Consider the following 23,298-nt stretch of genomic DNA (forward strand, 5'->3'; position numbering starts at 1 on the left):
AGACAGGAGATGTTAAGTCTTATTATGTCCAGTAGTTACACTGGCTACAATGTTATTGAAACCGGAACACAAACGTGGCAACACACATTCAAGTGTTTCACGTTTTTACAACATTTTTCTACGAAGCAATATAACTAAAAGGCGATGAACCCAAAGATCATCGATACATGTCTCAAATAGATTACGATAACCAATTTACCAACATTTTGTGGGACAAATTCAATTTAGGAAAGGTTGGCTCAAATTATAACAAACTTGGCGGACTTATCACAAGTAGTTTAACTATGCAAATTACGATTATGTTTACACGAACTTGGATGCATTTAGTTCGAGTTTTCGTTCAGGTCAGTGCACTTTGATTTAATGCATGCTGGTTTAATTTATTAAGGCCAATGAACTTTAAGAATTTATGTGGAAAGTGATAAAATATTTCTAGAAACTTTTTTTTTTAACACCGGCACGGTATTGTGCCCCACTGCACCTGATGGTAAGTGAAGTTGGGTCCAATAGAATGTCTACTGACGAAAGACGATTACCCCTCGGCAGTCGACATAATTATGCCGGCCTGTTGGAACCGGATATACAGAGGCTGATCCCGGAACGTGACTCACTTTTGTGGGCCACTATGGCGGATTTTACCACCTTGTGTACAATGGTCGCTATCCGGGCGGATATATAATATATTCTAACACCAGCAAAAGCGATTATTCAATTGTACTGGAATATAAGTCATATTTCATGAACCTTTGTAGTGCGCGGAAGATCTTTGCTATTACTTAAAACTTTTAATGAGACGTATCACACGCAGTCTAGTAAAAATTTACTAAAATATTAAGGTTTGCTGCTGTATTCTTTAGTTTATTATACTAAATCGAATTTGATGGAGGACCTAAATACATTTCGCCTTCCCACTCTCCATTCTTTACCATAAGGCCAGCCACGGTAAAAAAAAACTAATTTATGACTTGCCTGTGATTGTGACAAATTAGCCTTTATTCTTAAATAATAGGAGTATTTTTCGTATACCACATATAAAATCTGGTTGAGTGAAATTTTACCTTGCCTGAATAGAAGTATAGTTGCTTCTAGATTAATCACACTTTAAAATACACAGTTAAACGTACGAAAACATAGTCCTCAACCACAATTCACGTGAGAGTAAGTCGAGTTTACATCTAGCTGTCCAGGTCAATGAGCACCTGGGCACGTTATTACAGTTTTAATTGAGTTGGGGCATTCGTTTACATTCAGTCTAGTGGGATAGGGTGCACGCACACACTACACGCAACAGGTCTAAAGATATGTATACACTATAATTAAATACTTATGAATATGTGTAGGAAAACTTTATTCCTGAAGCGGTAGACGAAGGCAATAGTATTTCTAATTCGATGAGGAAAAGATTATTCGTATAATTATTACCAGACCAAAATTCATATTTCGAAAGTTCGTCCTATAAGAATGACGAGAACATCGCCATATAAATCTTAAATTCAAATATCGAACAATGTACGTGTGTTTAAAGAAAAAAATCACATTAATTAATACACTATCATTGGATGCAACGGAAAAATGGTATAAAATATGGATGTGATGCCGATTGAGCTTACGTGGTGTTAAACATCATCGAATGCTCTGTTGTGCAACATTCCTAACATGTTAAGATTACGTGTTGCTCATCAATACCTAGTGAATACTAGGCTTAAGTCGTATATTATTTGCGCAAGCTTGATTATGTTTTGCGGGGCTTCAGTGTAATACTGTTGGTATGGTTTTTATTCTATGTTTGTGGTAATGTAAATGTACTAACGGTCGACGGGTTTATTTTCGTTAGACCAGTTCAGAATAAAGAAATATATCTGTATTTTAATGTAGTATAGAAAATAAACCAAGTGGATAACTTGATACTAATTGCTGCCCTAAACACGCCATGCAGAAAAATCATGAGTGCACCAACAGCTTAAAGAAAAGTACTAGGAAATAAGGAAGTGAAAGAGGTGTTTCGAGCCGTTATATTCTATTTACATTTAATTCCAAACGCGCCTTGAAGATTCGTATAATTCAATTAATCGTATAAGTTATTCAAGGCGTCATCTCGTGAGTGAAGTGACGTCATTAAGGTACAATTGTATAAAGGTAATATTGACGCTAAAAGCTTCGTTGCCAACACTTGTTGCGTGTTTCAATTTGCGTGCGCTGCGTCCCGAATATTAAATTCGTATGGAGCGCCGATTAAAATCATATGGGTTTATAGAATGCGTACATTGTACTCGCATCAATGTTTATAAATTTTGGGGTTTGCATTACAACTGTATGAAATCTTAAAGTTTTATAGTTGCTGGGTTCGACAATTGTTGTTAAATTGAAAACAGGCAAACTAAATAGAAGAATTATACGTGATTAGAGTTGCTCGTTCTCATTGAATCATGAATCATAAAGAGATTCCCTAATCAAAAATAGAAATGCTTTGTACAAAATTGATGAGACAAGCGAACTGCTGGTTCAATGATAAACTACCAGATCCCTTAAACAGGAGCAACACCACCACAAACTTTTAATTACATTTGTATTGCACTGTGCTCGTAACCCTAAGATATAAGAAAATAAGTCATAATAGCCAGTAATATACTAGATACATTGTCCTCCAAATCTGAAAATAACAGTACTTGCACAATTGCTTGCTGTCAAAAATATATTTAGGTCATTTCATCTATGAAGACGCTCCTCATTACCGTTGGAGCGGGGGTGTTTCATAATGTCGCGGAGTTGAGGGACAGATCCAAGCACTTCCCCGATACCATTCAAAGTAGTGTGCGTGTTCGCTTATGCTGTTCACGCACACTATAACCAATTACAGAAAGTATTGTGGCGCGCCTTTGTGGATGAAATAATCTATACTTCGTGGGTAGTTCTTTTATAATATTTGAACACAACACTGCACAATTGCTTGGTGATAGAAATAGATATTTCGGGGGTAGTTTTCAGCTAAATTGTTAAACACGATATCCACCATTTTATTTATAGTAGTGAGATTGTATTGGTCTAGACAGAAGAAATAGATCAGATACTAAGTGATTCAAAGACATTTACAGCGTAAACAGAATATACAGCCATTCCACGATGTCTTATTGCATTTGTTTAAACGACAGACGCAATTTATGGCAAGAGCGTGCTGTTTACACGTGCTCTCTTTTATTGTGATAATTAGATCTTGAAGTTCGCTGAACTCATATTCTAGCATTTTCTTTTATGTTTACATGATAAATACTGCATAATATGCTGAAATTTTGATGACGAATATGCTGAATTTTATTAAATTGAATATGGAATTATTTAGTTTTAAATATTTTTTCGTAAGATTGTAGGATTAGATATTCTTATTAGCAACTCGATGTTAAAGAAAGAATTAACGATTTAAAAAGAAATAATGTTAATAAACTACTAGCACTAAAATATTTATATATTTTAATCGATTTTGGACCTAGCGTTTCTAGTATATTGAAATTAATTTTTTTTAGGTTTAAACCAAATTAAACATTAATACCTAACTATTAACTATTTGTAACAGATTGTAAGGAAATAAAGCCGTAAACACGTCGACCATCTAATGTTATGTTGCATAATCATAATTCGAAGAATACTCAATATAGAAAATTAGTACAGACAACCGATATAAAAGCATAGATAACAAACAGACTAAAACCCGACCCGACCTCCCTAATGTGTGCCTCGCATGTCCACCATATTAATAGCAGTCACGCCAAACTGGGCATGTGGTTCACACGAGCTTTTGGCAAGTTGTAAAACATTTTGCTATGTATCTACTCTTCCAAAAGTAACTTTTTTTGGTTTTACATCAGTCTTATATTTTTGTTCATTTTATTTACATCCTCTTCTGTTGGACTACTGAATTTTAGATAAAAATCTATTTTATTTGAACTGCAGTAGGTTAAGACTTGATAGCGACCATCGCCCTACTGCATCGCCTATTATTGCGTGTTTCCTTGAACTGAATTCCCGCCTTACCCAGCGTATTCAATAAACAACCCTCGTTGCTTTTTTCGATCTATCTCAAAATTAGACCAATCAGAACAAAGCATTTTTGACATATCTAAATTGAGTTGTTTTGATTGGTTCATTCTCGGAATTGGATTGAAGATTGGGATCGTTTATTGAATTAAGCTGTTAGAGAGACAGTGCATTGTGGAATGTAAGGCTGGTCTTATTTCTATTATAGGCGATCGTGATTTACCACCGAGCGAACGCCTTTCTCGTCATATAGGTATATAAAAGTACTTAATTAATAATGATAACTAAAGTCCTATCAAACCGCATCCATACAAATATTTTCGTCGTTTTTTCGTCAGCTATTCCATAATTAATTTGGGTGCATCCCAGTTAGAATTCAATAAACATTATTTGTATATGACAATGGAAATGTAAATGAATATTGTAAAGTTTGACAGCGAAGTTCCAAAGCAAATGTATTTTAAAAAGTTGACAGTTTTTTTTTTATTCTATTATATATGCCATTTTACTTACAGGTAGGGAGCCCGAAATTATAAAATTATTCCAACACTACTTATTTATCGGATAAGACATACGCGCGAACAGTGCTGTTCAAAACACTAAAGAAATAAGCATAATAAATACGAAACTAACAAAATGAAGTCATTAACCTAATCAAAATTTTGCCTTTTCTAAGATTTCTTTACTCAAAGTAAAGAATTAATCAATGATTAATTGAAAGTTAATAAAATATAGAATAACATTTATTTCAATGTTCATGAAGACGTATTTAATGCCAGATAGAAACAAAATTATGAAGGTGATAATCGGATTTGAAACGATTCGCCGAAGTTCGAACTTGCTAATGATAATGCTTTTCAAGAGATTATTACAGTTGAATCCGATTCCGAGTTTTGGAACAAGTTGTAGCACTCAAAAGATATCGAAATATTTGAGAATGGCTTCTATAAACGGATTGTGAAGTAAAACTTTAGAGTTTTTATCGATTCATTAGTCCAGTTATGGACTCTTCCTTTGATACACTTTTCCATGTACCATCATTGCACCCCAATCGGACAGCGCATGTAATACAGTGTTTCACTAAAATAATATTTTTGAAACTTTATCTTCAGGAAGTTAATAATCATCAGCTATATAACAATAATTCTTAATCTAGCAATCTATTCAAAGGTTCGAAGTAGGTTTAGAGATTTCTATTGACTTCAATTCAGTTCAATTTTTCAACTGTAGCTCTATCGTTAGCCAACGTCGATTTTGCCAATGTTAAAGTGAGACAAGACTTTTACTGATTTGCAGACGCCTCGAATATATTGCCACTTTGACACCTCCGTCAATTCAATAAGCAAGCTGTTTTCGTATATTTACTTTTTCTATACGTATTCTTTTTTGTTACGATAACGCAACGTTTAACTGACGATTGTATTTCAAACGCTTTTCTTTGTTTATTGATTCTTTGTTTAGTGCCAGCGTATTAAGTACTATTGGTTGGAAACTCCTGGGTTCGAGATCTAGGTTGGATACCAATGTGAATAATTTCCTAGGATCAATTTCAGTCAGTACAGGATTTCAAGAGAAGTTTGAAGTTAGACAGGCGGCTGGTCGTAAAAACAAATTCATTCAGCGAAGAAAATATAATTATGATTGGTTGATGGAATTATATACATCACGAATGATTTAATCTAATAATAATATCACAGTGGGACCAACAATTGCATTTAACAAAATATTCCATAAGATCCTTAAAAGCAGTAAGAACATTTACGTTCAAAGTAACAATACAGTTCGATGCAGTGAATGATTATTTTACTTTGTGTGTTCACTACAATACTCCTTTTGACGTCGTCACCTAATGCAATACGAGTTTCAGCGTAACGGAAATGGTTCCTGAGTCCAAGTTCAAGCCATCTCCATTTAGACTACACGTGGCAGCGAGTTGGTGTATATAGGGAGCGGCATTGCCATCGGATGAAAATCGAACAATAATTGCTGATTGCAAATACTAAATTGTCATAAAAGATGTTTAACACAATTTTTCCGATTCCATTGCCATTTTTAATCATATGTGTCATTAATACAAAACGGATAAAATAGTCTTTAATATAATCACTCGATGACCACATTGTTCTAAGAAGTTGTCGCATAATCAATTGTACAATCAGGCAACGGCTTAATAATAATAATTTTAACTTAAATGTAAACTAAATGAGAAATCAAACTCACCCAGCGTGCGGAAGACAATAGGCCTGCTTCTATATTTATGGCCGCCCCACAGCGCGGCCACAGTCACCTGGTACTGAGTGTCGGCTTCCAAGCCGCTCAGTATGACCGCATCTGAGTTACCAGCCACCTCCAGTACCACTCTGTAACTAACGAGCAATGAGTCAATTTCGTCGTTTTCTATTACGAAGCTAGAGTGAAGAGGAAGAACGAAACGGAGATAGCTGTGAATGGGTTGATAGAATAGTCTTGCAAATTATAACAAATGCTAATTGTAGGTTTTGGAACACGTGCAATCAAATTCTTCTATCAGTATAATATTTAAAGAAATAGAAAGTTTGATGATTTTGCTATAGATTTCTTCTTAGTAACCGTATTCTTGATAGCATTATGATAAGTATCTAATTCGAAAAATTACGTACTACTAACTACAGTATGAACACGACTGATTAGCTGACAGATAGTGTAAACTTTAGCCCCCTTATTCATAGACGTTTTTTATCTAACGACCGAGTAAGGCTGTGATAACAAGTCTGTTTCTCAGTGCTGACGGCAAGGCAGTCTTCGCAGTGCGTAGACGTAGGGCCGTTGTGATTGGCTAATATTAAAATACAACAATAATAACCAATCACAACGGCCCTATGTCTATTTCTCAGTGCCGTTGGGCACTGAGAAACAGGCTTGTTATCACAGCTTTACTCCGTCCTTAGATAAAAAACGTTTATGAATAAGGGGGTAATATTTTAGATTGTAAGGTAAATGAACAAAATAACCGAAACTAACTATAAAATAAAGGTATACGAAAGTCATTAAAACTTTCCTGATAAGATACACCGTACAGGGACTTAGATACTAATGACCTGTTTTTGGGGGTCTCAAGTTGTATCCCCCAAGAGTGCTTACAAGATTTTATGGGAAGGGACTTTGCTTAATTGGAATTCGATGCGAAAAAATTTGCCACTCTTAATGGTTTTATTTTCTTAGTAAAAGAGTCATCAAGTTTACATCAATATTATATATAATTGTAATAAAAGATCAAAATTTTACCAAGGTAATGTACTGTAGTTTATGCCTTAAACTGATTTTAAGAAGAGCAACACTAAAGTTTCTTGCCCGTTCTTCTCTGATGAGAATTGCTTTCCGAATCGGTGGTGGAGTTAATATTGACGGAATCTTATTAACGTCTTACATTTTACAGGTTCAAATAAATTATTTCATTTCATTTCACCGACAGATGGTAAAACCTTAGATAAAATTACGTAAATAAAATATACAATAATTCTTTCATAGTACACGGACCACTGTTGTGCAAAATTTCATGCTTCCATAACCACCAGTTTAAGCTGTAATACTATGTAATGCTAAGAATTTTATTATGTAGAAGATACAAAGAAAGCATATCATCTTATGCAGTATAAAAGACTAAGTTCCTATTTCACAAGTTTCAAGTAAAGTTTATTTGACTGTTTTCCTATTAAACAGCTAATGTAAATAGTACATATTATATTACCATTTATTTGAGAGCATAGAGTAGAGTGTGACTTTTGTATTTGTTCGGTTTATACAGAATTTGAACAGGTCCTAAACATTTATTATTATCATTTAGAATTAATTGTTAATATTCATAACTGTTTCTACCATAATTTTTATTTGTGTCTTGATTAAAAGTACAAAAAAATTTGGCAGCTAACTTAAATTAATAGTTATTTCCATTAGCAAACGTAACATCGAGGAAAGTGAGATCTAATTCCATTTAGAAGAACCACACGTCACCAACATTTCGAACATCCATTGTATCAGATGCGGTGTTAATCCGTCGATCCGGGCTGCCATTCACCTAAACCCGTGAAACTACGAGTATGTGGTTGACATCTCGGTATTTAGGGAGAGAATCCTCCCGTCTATCCATACGTTTCACTGTCACCTCAAAAGTGACTTTGATTTTAACATTACTTCTACGTTTACTGTACATTGTTTAAAAGGAACGTGCTAGCCTAGCCATAACATTCATAGGTTTTCTTATACTGGTTTGTTTATGATTAAAAACCCATATTAAATCCGTAAATATTTTATAATTTAATTTAGAAAAATACGGACAACCCCTCGTCAAAATTTGTTCAATAACCCAAATTGTTTGTTATTATCATAATATAAAATTATACATGTTGTACGGAACTTCATGCTTAGATTTTTTACTACATTTAAGCAATAATGCAGTCTCTGTTATAAGTGCAATATCAGTTTCAATTTCAAACTTCCATATCAACCGTTAAAAAAATAACTGCACATTCGAAAAATAAGAAAGACTAAAACATTTCTTCACTCAACACACGTAAAATGAAATTTTCCCCACAATAACTCCTTTGAGGTGATTCTGCGAGTCAATACTATTGTTCAGAACTCTATCGCGACAAATTAGGGATACGTTGCGACAACAAAGCGAACGTTCAGGAAATTTATTGGTTATACGACTTCCAACATGACCTACTCTTTTAACAATTCTCTTTGACTTACTACGTCACTTTGTAGGTGATATAGATAGTCTACTTGACTGATAATTTTGGTGACTTCGAACCTTTAATCGTGCTTTTAAAGAAAGGTATAACGTAAAATAACGTAAGTAATTTAAGAATTTTTATCTGGAATGTAGGAACGTCATTAGCTTAAAATGTCTACAGAATATTTACAGATAAAGTGTTTGATGAGCCCGGAGTGATTTATTCGAGTAGTTTTATGAATAAACTGATATTAGACGTATCTGTACATATAATCAAATAATGAACATAATATCACAGAGGATTTATGTATTTTTTAAAGCTGAAATGCAATCAAAAGCTAATTGTGTACCTCTTAGCTTTTATTTATTTTTCTTCTTTTTTCTTATTTTAATTCTCATTATTGCCGTTATAATAATTATACTTTTTTAATAACCATAAGTTGCAGCGAATATTAAATAGCATACAGGAAGCTTTCCATATTTTGAAGTTAAACAATATAAGACGTAAAATGCGTTAATAACACGACATATCGCTTTAGTCCAGTTTAAAACGAAAAATGAAACTGGCTGAATTTTAGGCTGAAAAAGCGCTTTGTGTTTACTCCTACAGCTACTGCCTATTTCGCAGCCGTCGTTCGAACAAAAGGATTGGAGATTTCCTCTGCTGTTTGAGAGATTGAGGATAATCTTCGCTTTAAAACGTTCTGTTCGTGCAATTTCTTAAGGATTTTACTCAGCTCAAGTTACGATTAACTGTAGGTTTTTTTAATGTCTCTATTTTATGAGAGATATAGTATAAATTGACTTGAGGTGTTTGGGGTTCTATGAATATTTTCATGGCCCAGAATAACCTTACCCAATTTCGCTTGCTTTTCACTCACCAACAATAATAGCCTATTTTTAATATCCATTGCATCGTCTCGATTTGTGTTAATAATAGGGTTCTCTTCGATTAAATTTAAAGCAGATTAAAATCAGTATACGAATAAAAGTACAAATGATTTCTAAAAATTTAATGCACTAAAATTTTTTAGGAGAAAGGTGTAAGACAGCAAGTGTTTCATAAATAATAGCAATTCTAAAATTTTGATTCTAGAAGCAAACGTCTGTGTTACACAATAATTTATACCGTTAACTACAAGTTAACGGGTCTTTTATGATTTTTACACTAGTATCGGGTTGGCTGTATGCCAACGCTTCCCGCACGCTGCACTCTAGTAATAAAAAAACTAAAAGCACCATCTTACATTTGACTGCGAATAAAACCGCTATGAAGATTGGTAAGATATTGCAAGTAATAAAGAGAAATATTTAATACTAGATACCGACGCACGGATCACGTCGACTACATACAAATTTAAATAATATTTTCGATGATAACATTAAAAGAGATGTTAAAAATAGGCAATATATGTGCGATGCACCTTTAGAATAAAATACTAGTTTATACAACGTAAGCAAAGTATAAGATACATATAGTTTAAATTAAATAGTTTATGAAAATATTTGCACTGTATTCAATTGTCCAATTGCCATAGGCTTAGTGTCCAGGTCACCGTCTAAATGAAGGTTGACAATTTAAAATACCTTTAAAATTCTTATAAAGAGCGACAGATAATGTTAAACCATAACGTTTTCCTTCATTACTTTACATTTTAACAAAATATTTCCTCTCCCAGCTAAAGATAATCTCAGTTCGTAGCGCACTCATGTTTGCGAACTCGAAATAACTTGACACGACAGCAGTTCAGCGTCCGCCACACAAAAGCTAAAATAACTTCGCAATGACGTTGCACGAAGCTAATCTGTTAATTGGGACACTTCACAAAAGGCACAATCGTAATTTGACAATCGATTGCTATTGAACAGCTGTTTAGTAATCAATCATTCGTTAATTGCCCTTATTACGTGCTAAATACGGATCTTAATTGCTTATTGGGAATGTTTGGATTCATGAATGCGTCGGTAATCCTATGATGGAGTGATATTTATTTTGTTTATTTTTGTGGGTTTTTTTTTGTAGATAAATTGGCAATTTCGAAACTTTGATATATTGTAAGGAGTTTATTTTTAAAATAATATTGGATTTTGGTTTTGCATCTTTGTAACTTCGGATTTATTAAGTATTTGAAAATGGAATGAAAACGTATTTTAATGCTTCTTAATGTTAATTTGTATACCTATAACGAGTTCTACCAATCTTTACCTACTAAATAAACTCAATCTAATGCTTTTCTTTCTTTCAAAAAACATTCAAGGTTATGATAGTGACGACATTTTTATGACAATAACTAATACCCACTAAGTACTAAGTTTTTAAACATTTTAATAGGTAACACTTTAAAAATAACGTTTATAGATATAAATCAGCAAAATTTTAAACACCACAAAATTTACAGACCAGCTAAATTGCTGGCTCACTAACTTCAAAGTCATATATTAGTTATCATTTATGTCGAAAAATTTAAAATTTTCATGGTGGTACAAATTTAAATTACCCAATTCTTCTATATTTATCTTTTGTGATTATTGGATTTTTATACACAAAAACACAAACACAGGATCTTAAAATATATATAACTCAATTTGTGTTGAATATAACAGAACTTTGTAATAGTGTACCGCTAAAATGCACTTACCTACTCAGCGTATAAAACAATATAACCACATTATTCTACAGTGATGTACATTTATCAGGGATCGCATCAGACGACCGTTAATTCCATTATGACATGTTTAATCAATACTTGTGACCCGATTCATGCGGATTGATAAATATATTCGCATTATCGTGATGGGTGTTACCCCAATTTCGGGGAAATTGTGTCGTTGTTATTATTAGAATATTATGCTATTAATGGTTTTGTTTTCGATACACGGTTACTTTCCAGACATATCCAAAAATAATATAAAGTGATACTTGTTTGTCTGCCTTGGTGGTGTTATTGTATGATACGACTGGAGTGCTGAGGTATCGGGTTTGATATCCGGGTAGGGCAATATCATATTCAGTATGAGCCCGGAGTCTAGAATTTGTGCCCAATATGGCGATAGTCTTGCCCTCTAGTGAGTGCATTAAGTGCGCATCTGCATTACCTCTTTGGGAATAAATGTGTGCGTGTGCGTTTGTATGTAAAATCTTTTCGAAATTCGAAGGAGATTCTAAAATTTCCTTCGGTAATGGGAAGCCACACTGCCCGTGACTGACATTGTCTTTTTTTATTGTAATTTGATTATAATTATTCTGAGAAGAGTCACGAAGCCACGAAGCTAATGAGATAAGTTAAATAGGCTGCTTATAAAGTTTTTTTTACTTTACAGTCTTTTTTATACTGGAACTGTAGAGAGTCTACTGCACCGGGTAAATACCACCACCAGAATTATTATAGAATTATAGAATTATTATCCTTTGTCAGTCGTCGTAATTACGCCGGCCTCTTCTAAATATACGCATAGATTGTAAGATGCGGTATATTCTATATTTATGCTCCTTTATATATGTATAGTTAAAGCTACACTGTATACACTTCTGAAACATAAAATAATCTGCTTATCCTAAATATAGACTACAGCCCACCTTTGGGCTTAATATCTTCGAAATCTGTGCAGCGACTTGGGCGGTTACTTCTAACAAAGAACTACATTTTCACATCTATACATTTAAAACAAAGTCCCCAAAAGCTGTCCATCTGCATGTGATTGATTTTCTCAACATATACTGAACGGATTTTTAGACGGATTTTACTAAAAGATAATGCAATTCTTGAGGAATGTTTAGGTTAATAGTACATTACGGTTTTATGTAAATTGACTGAAATACCTATATAATGATTATTGTTGGAGAAATGTCTTTTAATAATCTCGTGGGTTGTGATTTAAGCGGGATAAACTTTGTGACATACTAATTTCGCGGGCAATTAGTAGGATAGTAATAAGTTACTAGTACATTTCGGTTTTAAATAAATTGCCTCAAATATAACCATTACTGTTGTGGAGGTCACGTGGTTGAAAAAATCTCGTGGTATACGGGAAAACCTTTGTGACATACTAATTTCCACGCGGGCAAAGCCGCGGGAACAGCTAGTTTATAATATTAGTAAGATAGTAAGAGAAAATAACTGCAGTATCATCTCTCACGCTTGCCACACAAAATATATTACTAAGAGACTGCGGTAGAATCCCAATGCGAAAGTTAAGTGATTGAAAATCGGAAATAACGAAGACCAATGGTAGTATTATAAAATCACGTGTGACTTGGAGCTATAAAATAAATTTATTTCCGACAAAATGAAAAAGAGCTACGAGTTTGCATGAATAGGAATTCTATTCAGTACAATACTCACCGTTTATGTATAGTTGAATTTTGCTATCGTAGAATTTCACGAATCTTTGCCGATTTTAACGGTTTCGACTTTTTATAGTGGAATTAATTGATCGTATTATAATTTATTTTTTTGAATTGCATGATCATAATATTAAACCTCTAATTGGCTCGTATTATTTGAGTTAGAAAGTAATTATACCAAATATTGAATAATAATTCAAGAAATATTTTTTAAGTTAATGTAACCCAAGAAAGCTTGCATCCTAACAAGGCAAACCCTCCTTGTTATTGGTATTTTTTTGTGTTGCAGTGCAAAAACATATTACCATTCTTTGTTAGTTCGTATACTCGTATTATTCAATTTAATTTAAAATATTATATAGTGTGGGTTTTTCTTTATATTATTCATGAAAGGGTTTTGTGAATATTTTAAAATCAGGTAGGCCTTCAACAGTTCCATTACCATAAGCTTATACATTTATTTAAAAATATTTGAAAAGCATTCAACCAATACAACATAATTACTTAAATAATCCATTAAATACAGTAAGAGTTTTTAGGCCTTGTTGTTGGTTAAAAGCAGATTATATTTTACAATTTTAAAACATGAAGTCAATATTTTCTACCACCTAAAAAACATCAGGAGTGACTTAACAATGGACAACAAATGGCTTAACTCTGTTAGAGGCACGGCTTCAGTAATTTATTTTCTAAACGTGACCTCTCTTATCCCGAAACAGACTCATTTGAACAATTTTCACTCAGATATGTTCTACTAAGTCAATACTAATAGAACCATATTTCAACGAGCTAAGAGCTACATTTCAACACTATTTTTTCAGTTACCTTTTACCGGACGTCGACCCGCCCCAATCGACCTATTATCGCAAACCTAAGTGACTAATCGATTAAAAATTTATGTCAAGATTCAATTTCCTGATGCCAGTGAAGTTTTACATTATCATATCTCTTTTAGTGGCTTCGAACTTTCCACTTTTAGTTCACCTATCCGATGGCTTACTGTTGAATATTTAACAGTTTGTGGTGTTCCGATTTAAATATTGAATATTTAATTCAACCCAGACACCAGCTCTGTAAATTGAATCTCTGGAGTCTATAGGAGTTTGTCTTTTAATAAATAATACATTATCATTGTCTTTTGTTGGAGACAGGGGAATTAGGAAGTCTGTAAAGCGATTTTATTTTATCAATATTGATGATAAGTTTTATTTCAATACACATTTTAGATATTAAAAATTAATACAACACTAAAAATTTAAAAAGATTTTACGAATTCTAAGACATAAGGAACGTCATAAAATTTTACGAGAAATACTTTTAGTCCGTCTTCAACTTATAACAAAGCGAAATAGATACATGATATTGAAGTACCTTGTCGAATATTCGTTTCAAATATCACCTTTATATTGTGCGAAGATTTTCTTTGAAGATTGCCAAACTCCCTTGAGCCTTCTGTCTGCATAGTTCCAAAATTAATCTTTACAATTTCAGCTAGTTATTTTGTTTATTGTTTATAACAATGCCTATAATTCACTAATAATAAAAATCATATTTTTTCCGAAATTAACCTATAAAATAAATTTGATTAAACATATTTAAGATTTAGGTTATTTATTCAGTCATTTTATTGTTCGTTCGGTGTGGCAAGCATAGTCCAATATCATTAAATGTTTTGTGTTTTTTTATATATATAACGGCACGGCACAGTGATCCCTGTGTATCCTATGGTAAGTGGAATAAGGTCTAGATAGAGAGTCGAGAGATTATTATATAATTATATATACAATTATCCCTCGCCACGATTATGCTAGCCTGTTTGATATTATACACAGACTAATGTCGGAACGCGACGCACTAACGTAGGCCACTATGGCGGTTTTAACACTTCATTAACGGAAGATATGCGGATGAATAAAAGTATCTAGATCACCAAAAATAATCGACATTTAAATTAAACTATTTTACGAATTTTATCGCGGTTTTAATATTTTACTTTTCTCCCGACGTTTCGAAGACTTTGCAGCCTTCATGGTCACGGGGGGGACTGAGGTGTTTGTTGTTCATCCGCAAAGTCAGAGTAACGATATAAATAATATTAAAACCGCGTTAAAATTCGTAAAATAGTTTAATTTAATTGTCTAACATTCGCGTAAACTTAAGAAATCATTATAATATCGTCATTTTTTTACGACGCTTAGTTCCATACATATTTAAAGCTTTTTAAATGTTTTTTAAAACTATTTAAAATTATTCGAAAGAACATGTCTCTTAAGTCAATTAGCCTTTAACCTGTCATATAATATGGTATATAATAATGTTTATTCACACTTACTCCCTATCTGATAGTAAGCGCTGAAAGACTGCTTCTTTCAGTTGTATAAAACCGTGAACAGTACTATAATTTCCAAGTTTCCTTCGAGACTAAGCAGCGTTGACTTCAAGAATCGCTCTCGTGAGAGTTTGAAGTATCGCATTCAAAGGGTTTTAGTTAACATGCATCGTGCTTTCAACGCCCGAGTGCAAATGTCAAGCAAGTCAGTTAAGCTGGATTGACTCCCAATCTAAGCCCGAGGGTTTCAGCGTTTATAACAATGTACAGTCAGCTACAAAAATAGCTGAACAAATGCAAAACTCCAAAATGTTTCTACACATTATTTTTCTGGACAAATGCAAAATATTAAAAACGTCTCTACACTTCAATCGAAATATTTTTTTTTATCTAAAATAAATTTATTTAGTGTAGAAAAAACAATGTTTAATATGCCATAAAAGGTTGCTTTTTTTTCATCCTGTAGCTTTCATTTATGACTTATAAACAATTTCAATTTTATAGCAACTTAAAAAAAGGTTACAAACAGAAAGGAGTTTTTTGACGATTCCCCACAAATTAACAATTGTGGAATAGATCATTGTTGTATTAAGAGAGCGATGTATGAAAGTAAAAAGAAAAAAAATAAACCGTCCAAGATTTTATTTGTGAAATATAGAAACAACTACCTCTTGACTTTTACTCTCATTATACATTACGGACTGATTTTTAATGCAATCCGCCTTTTATGTTTGAATGGGACTTAAAGGCACTCAACAAAGCTTTTAGCCTTTTGTAACATGTCAGTGAAACGTTAATTAGTTCGACCCTACAGGATTATCAATATTAAAGGACAACGGAAGTATTGAGTAAACAGGCAATATTGTATTATTGCGACAAACTTTTGGGTATCGATGTCAAAGACCTGACTTGTGATTTATTTTAAATAGAGTATATAATTTATTTATTATGAGTTATTTATTGCTAAAGGTAAAACAAAATAACGACCTCGTTTTTTTTTGTTTGGACGCGTAAAACTAATGGATTATATATTTTTAAAAGCGCATTTAAGTAGTTTTTCCTGCAAAATGTATGAACAGGTTACAGGTGACAGGTTTTTGCATTTTCTGACCTTTAAAGTACTCAAACCTTTAATAGCCCCATAGAGTCTTATGATACTTATTAGTAACAGGATCGGTTGGAATCAAAAAAAGTTTTTGCATAAATTGCCGATTTTATTGCTGACTGTACAACTTTTTAAAATTTGTGAATGCAGATCTTAATGTTTTTAAAAATGATCCACAATCGCCTAAGCAAGTTTTTTTAGCTGCCCTTACTGTCACATCTTTAGAATCCACCCTGTATACAAAATATTATATTATTATAGCCATTTACCCACCTAATAAATATTATAATACTGAATGACATATAAAAGAAAGTTGCGGTAGCATTCTTCAGAACAATATGACATAACTCACAGCTTACGGGAGACTTTAATGAAAGTACGAAAGTTCCTCATATAATTTAAAGTGGTGCTTCGACCAAAACTGAGCACTAACTACATTTTTAGAAGGTATATATTTGAAATATATAGAGCACATAAAAATAAACATAACATTTCTACAAAGTTAAGGTCTGGTATTCCACTGCGGTACAATTTTCTTTAAACCGGAACACAACAGTGACTACACACTGCTGCTTGGCGGCCGAAATAGACATTGCGGTGGTAACTACCCAGGGGACGCTCACATATGAGAGACTTACCGCCAGTTGCAATAAATAAAACAATGTACCCACTGTAACGTAGCCACAAAGCATACAAACAAAATATCCATTAAAATTGTTTGCATACGTTTTCTATTTTAGTACAATTTTGTTTCTTTGTTTTCATATGCATTTTTTACAGATGCAAAATATTGTAAGCCTTAATATAGTAGTATTGTGTTCTAAATTTCATTGTTCAGAATTTATTGTGCTCACTTTTCCAGTTGTACATTCGTATTGAATAGAAACGGTAAAACACATTGGATTTTTTTACGTAAATTTTTTGATATTAAATAATGTATGCACATTTTTGCTTTTACGATTTTCGGCAGCTTTTGTATTAAAAACTGTTGACAAAACCAGTCGAAACGCCTATTGTTCTATGTTTTGCATTATGGATATTGAAAAATGTTCAAAAACCTTTTCCTAGAATTACACTTTTGTGAATAAAAATATAGGTATAAATTATTTAATCATTTTCTCCGTGATAATAATAATAATGTAATGATAATGTTAAGCCTCAGCGATGCTAACTATGAATAGGGTTTTAACCTAACCTAGTACTAATCAGAACTAAAAAAACCTACCTTCAATGTATAATTTAATAAGACATATTTTCCAACAGCACACACTTCATCATTAATTCAAAACTTAATGATAATATTCAAGTAGTCGACCAACTCAAATTATTTTTGATAAATTTGAGTGGTTCGACATTTTTACGTTTTTTTACACAAATTTAATAGAAAATCAGTAACGTGGGAAGGTTTAAGTGGGCGTATAATTTTTTAAATGGATTACATTGACTTGAATAAGCAAAGGAATCTAGGTGTTTTTCGTAATTTATTGATTTATAACTATGGCTCTCAGTTTCGTCTTTCTTATTAGTATTTCTCTCTTATTGTAACTTTCACTTTTCGGATGACTGACACGTCAGTCCGTGGCCACGAAAGCTGCAAAACCTTCGAAACAGGAGAAAATATAATATAAAAAACCGCGATATAACCCGTAAAATAGTTTTAGCGTAAACATACAAAAAAAAAACATTATTTCTCTCATTTAAAGGACACCAGCAAAAAAAACAATACATCAACAATATTCGAGACATTTCGGTTAATCGCGTAAACACTACTACGAACACAATTTCACTGTAAACTGCACATAAAAACTAAGAGTTAATATTTGACAAAAGACCCATGTTGGAATGTAGGCATCAGACTATTGAGTTATACAGAGGTCCCTTGAGTGGTGGTAAAAACCCGTGACCCTTTGTGCCTCGTAAACATTAAGCGGCCAATGCTGTCGTGCGTGTAATAATAATCCTTATGGGATTTGACATTATGTTGTTTTTAGTTTATGTGTTTTGTGGTGTAGACAGAATTATTACTCAAACAAGACTTTTATTTATATTATCACGAATGACCTCTTTAAAGATTTCTTAAAATATAAGTAGTGAACTAATATATTGTGTATGTCGGAGTGAAAACTCTTTACTTGGTTATTTTTTACATGACCGGCAAAGTATTACCGGTCTATATTTATTTTTCAGACAGTTATTCAATTATTGAAACACTTCTTTACTTCACTAACAATTTACTGCATAGTAACACTAGCGGAATACACAATGTGCTCGGTTCGAGCGTCCAAATAAGACTCGTACAAAAACTTCTACAAGATTGAGCTCTCGTCGTTCGGCCGGTCCTTATATTGACAGCAGTCGACCTCCCTCCTCTTCTAATACTTCCTCGATGTAATGATAGATGGCGCCACTATCGTTTCGGAAATTCACCAATTCAACGAATAACGAGGTGCTGCGGCGACATGTTTAATACAAATTAAATTCAATTTATTTCAGCCTTTATATCTATTGCTTTAATAAATAGTAATATTTATACAAAACTTATACTTATAGCTTTGTTAGTACATACATAATGAAAATACATAACAGTTTAACACATTAGAACAGGCGATTTACTGACCCACCAATTCAGCGACAGGCTTAAATAGCAGAAACCAGCTTCTCGCAAAATCTATATTAATATTATAAGTATGAAGAGTTTGTTTGAACGTGCTAATCTCGGGAACTACTAAACTAATTTTGATTTTTTTTCACTTATACGAAGCTATATTCCTTTCGAGTGAGTTAGTAAAACTTTTTCACACTGGCGGAACCGCAGGCAAAAGATAGTAACTTCATAAAAGTATTAAATATGTTTGTGAAATAGGGCCGTTGAAATCCCTCACAAAATTAATTGTAAAATAAACTTCACATTAAATATGCGGGTACGTTATGTAAATATGTATAATCAAAACATTTAATATTTTAGTCCGAAGCCTACAGATAATACGGATTTAAGTGAGAATCAAATTATGATTTAATGTTATCCTAAAGGAATTCGGTACGTGACTTCATTACTTATTCGGAGATGTTTTTGCTATACAAAATTAATTTTAATGTCGCACTTAAGCTTCCCTTGGGTAAACTTGAAATATTACGTGAAAAAGAAATATATTTCTCAATTGAATAAGCTTCGGGTTTAGGTAGTTAGAAGATTTGTGTTATTTTAAATATTTTTAGAATCTATACATTATAAAACAGTGTCCTTTTTGTCTGTCTGTATGTTTTTATTTTCTGTAGATCTACTAAACGGATTTTTATGAAATTTGGTATGGAGATAGTTTAAAACATTGGGAAGTTTATAGGCTACTTTTATATCCCAGGAAAATATAAAGCGGGACTTTTATCCCGGAAAACTCTTTCACGTGGGCGAAACCGCGAGCAAAAGCTAGTAAAAAAAATAAATTGTGCGGGTATTTGTTTTTTTTTGCTATAAATACACTGAGCGTTTGATAGATCGAGGCAATTGGTCGTTAATAGTCATACCGATCGGTTAGTTGGTGAAATATTTATGAAAGTATTTCTGTGCCAGTAGATAGTTCTTTTTATTTTAATCGCTCCAGTTCCTAACAATATCTTAATATATTTGATATTTTAATAGAGAAAGGATGCGGGTAATAGTTAATAGGCCTTCTGATAAGTGCCATCGATGCCAATTAACATCCACAATTTAAAATACCAGAGGAAGAGAAGTTATCGAACTCTAATGTAATTGAAATATGGCAAAACAAAATAATCAACTTAAAAAATATATGACAACATTCTGTTTATTTACAACCGGCCTACTTTAACCGACAATACTTTAATTAATCTATCAAACCATTACAAAATATACTTTATTATCGCGTGTTTAAAGTACTTTTCTATTTATATATTATTACAACCTAGGTCTAATTTTCTGCGGCCGTAGGTAATAATTAAGTAAACAGGCGATAGAAAGGTCAAGGTGGACTAAATTTTAGTAGTATGAAACGCGGTATTTAAAGTTATCTTTTACATGTACCTAGAGAGGAATGTTGAGGATTAGAACCCAGTCAGAATTTTTGATTTTTAAATCGTTCAGATCAACTAAATAAAGCCTGAATAAATGTCTAACATTGACGAAAACATAAGAAATCATTATAAAGCCTGGATACATGATCAGATTTCCAGAATTACGTTACACATATAAGTGAAAAAGGCTTATAACAATTTGAAAATGTTTGTTTGGAGTATATCTAGAAGTCGCTGGACGGATTAGAATATTTTTTTACTCTAGCACGACAAAGTGTCCCCACTGCACCTAATGGTGAGTAGAATGGTGTTCAATAGACTGACGAGAAATGATTACTCCTCGACAGTCGATATAATTATGCCGGTACAAGATTTACACAGGCTGATCCCGGAACGCTTACACTATGGCGGGTTTTAAAACCTTGTGTACGATTGCTATCCAGCAGATCCAAATATATCCTACTACCCAAAGATTTTTATCAGATAAACCATGTCCTGCATCAAAATAATGCTCATTATTCAAAAAAATACCTTAGGGACACCTTATATACAGGAGAGATCTTTAACACGAACAAACTACGAGCAAGATCTAATTCATTCTCAAACAAAATTCTCGCGATTTCAATATTTTGTACCATAGACGGTCGCGTCTAAATTTACATACGTTACTCGAAATGGACTTTCAACTATGTGTTGAGCTGACGGTTTTAATTGTACACACATGCTTTTATCCTGAATAGAATAGGCAGATGTGCAAGTGGTACTCTTTTGACCGTAAGTAATCTGTCTGATAATATTTCTATCTCCATATAATAATACTAATAATATCAGCCCTGTATTATGTACTGTCCCACTGTTGGGCACGGGCCTCCTCTACTACTAAGAGGGATTAGGCCTTAGTCCACCACGCTGGCCTAGTGCGGATTGGTAGACGTCACATACCCTCGAAAATTCCTATAGAAAATTTCTCAGGTATGCAAGGTTTCCTCACGATGTTTTCCTTCACCGTTAAAGTAAGCGATAATTCATAAAGAATACACACATATTTCCACAACCAACTAGGCTATCGCCGCCTTTAAAATACCTCGTCAAATAGTAAAAAATGGAACTGATTTCTAATATTGAATATTACCAACGTCAACTTTAAAACGAAAAAGCATCATAAAGCAAGTTTTTTTATTTGCTGGTCAGGCTATAATACCCATATATCGGATATTAATTCTAGAATCCGCACTGATACTGAACAGTAACAGTTTTAATTGTCTTCAATACAAAGATTTCCAACTTTACTAAAATAGCGTAATGGAAAGTCATTTTCAACTTCTTGCGTATTAGTTTCCGTCATACGTCATGTCAAGGATAGCGTCGGAAACTGTAACAGTATGGCAAAGGAAACGATTTGCGTACCTATATCGCAAGTATTTCCTATGATGGAAGTTATTGGGTTAGCAGAAAGTGATGTTCATTGACTTACGTTTTTAAGATTAAAGAATCTAATCTTCATTGGTGACAACACCCTAAATACTTGAAATATAAATTAATTAAATAATTAAAACACATAAAACATGACAAATAAAATGAAACCTTAAAACAATATATATTTATACGTCTATATTATTATAATTGCCAATAAGTACGACAATTATAATCATATAGACATATAAATATTGTAATTATACTCTGAGAAAAACAAATTAAACTATCAATAAAAAAAATCACTTAAGCAAAAATACTTTAAAGCATACGCTTTAATTTTGCAAATCTATTGCAGTTCCCGCACTAAATACATAACTACCCGCCTTAAAGCGTGGCCAACTCGATGTTTTTTTTTTCGAGGCACTGAACGGGCCGGCGTTCAGCCTAGCATTTATGTTGCATTTGAATACAAAGCAAAAATAAAACGGTTGTCATTCTTTACTGACGAGTGGATTTTCTTTTGAATGCACGCTTAAAAGTATTTGCATGTATATTTAAAATTCGGTTTTAAAATAATATGTCCATGTTGATGTCAATTTCAGAGTTATCCTTGAGATTCTTAGAATTTTCCATAAAAATATAAGCAAGATTTGTTTTGTTGTAAGTTAGATTTTATATTTATTAAATACTTGCTTTTGCTCGCGTCTTCGCCTGTGTTATTGGTTTATTCCGGGATAAAAGACTCGCTATATTTTGGGATAAAGAGTAAGTAACCTATGTCCTTCCCAAAATCTCATCTTCATACAAAATGTCATGGAAATTCAAAGAAACGCAGCGGCGATTTTGTTTTGTAATATGTAAGAATAAATGTAGTTAAGTATATTTAAATCGATTCTGAAAAAACTTCTAAAATTAATTCTAATTATTCAAATGGTATGTTTAAAACAAATTATGTTACCAGTAGTGTAACAAACGACTGATTTAATAGATTAGACATTTTAATTTCGCTCGCAATATATAAAGGAAATAAACCATGCAGCATTGTTTTTTTTTTACTTTTAAATTATATTTATTGTCAAACATCATGTTGAGAAGCATGCATTAGATTTAGGTATAGTAGATACATCTTACCATTATTAGTAGGCTATTAATACTTCATTCTTAAGAGCAATATTTGTCAGCAGTACCTAAGCTATCTTTGAAAATACTGAACACAAAAAAAAATGCGTTCTTATAGTTACGCGAATTTTAGACATATAAATAAAACTAGTTTAAGAATTTTGACGCGCTTTATTAATCTTTATTTTACTCCCGATATTTTGAAGACTGTA

The 23,298-nt window shown here is 32.7% G+C and overlaps 1 protein-coding gene across 2 annotated transcripts in view; it reads right to left on the reverse strand.

Moving 5' to 3' along the window:
* The window catches only part of LOC115439981, a 166,207-nt gene that overhangs the window by 46,300 nt on the left and 96,609 nt on the right, over positions 1–23,298 (reverse strand). The window contains exon 4 of one of the 2 annotated variants that reach the window (XM_030164098.2): positions 6,250–6,389. In XM_030164098.2, coding sequence (XP_030019958.1) covers positions 6,250–6,389 — 140 coding nt within the window. Of the gene's footprint in view, positions 1–6,249; positions 6,396–23,298 lie in introns of both variants that reach the window. The other variant, XM_030164089.2, reaches the window with a different exon arrangement.

Source organism: Manduca sexta, chromosome 14 (genome assembly GCF_014839805.1).
Source record: "Manduca sexta isolate Smith_Timp_Sample1 chromosome 14, JHU_Msex_v1.0, whole genome shotgun sequence".
Classification (NCBI taxonomy): domain Eukaryota; kingdom Metazoa; phylum Arthropoda; class Insecta; order Lepidoptera; family Sphingidae; genus Manduca; species Manduca sexta.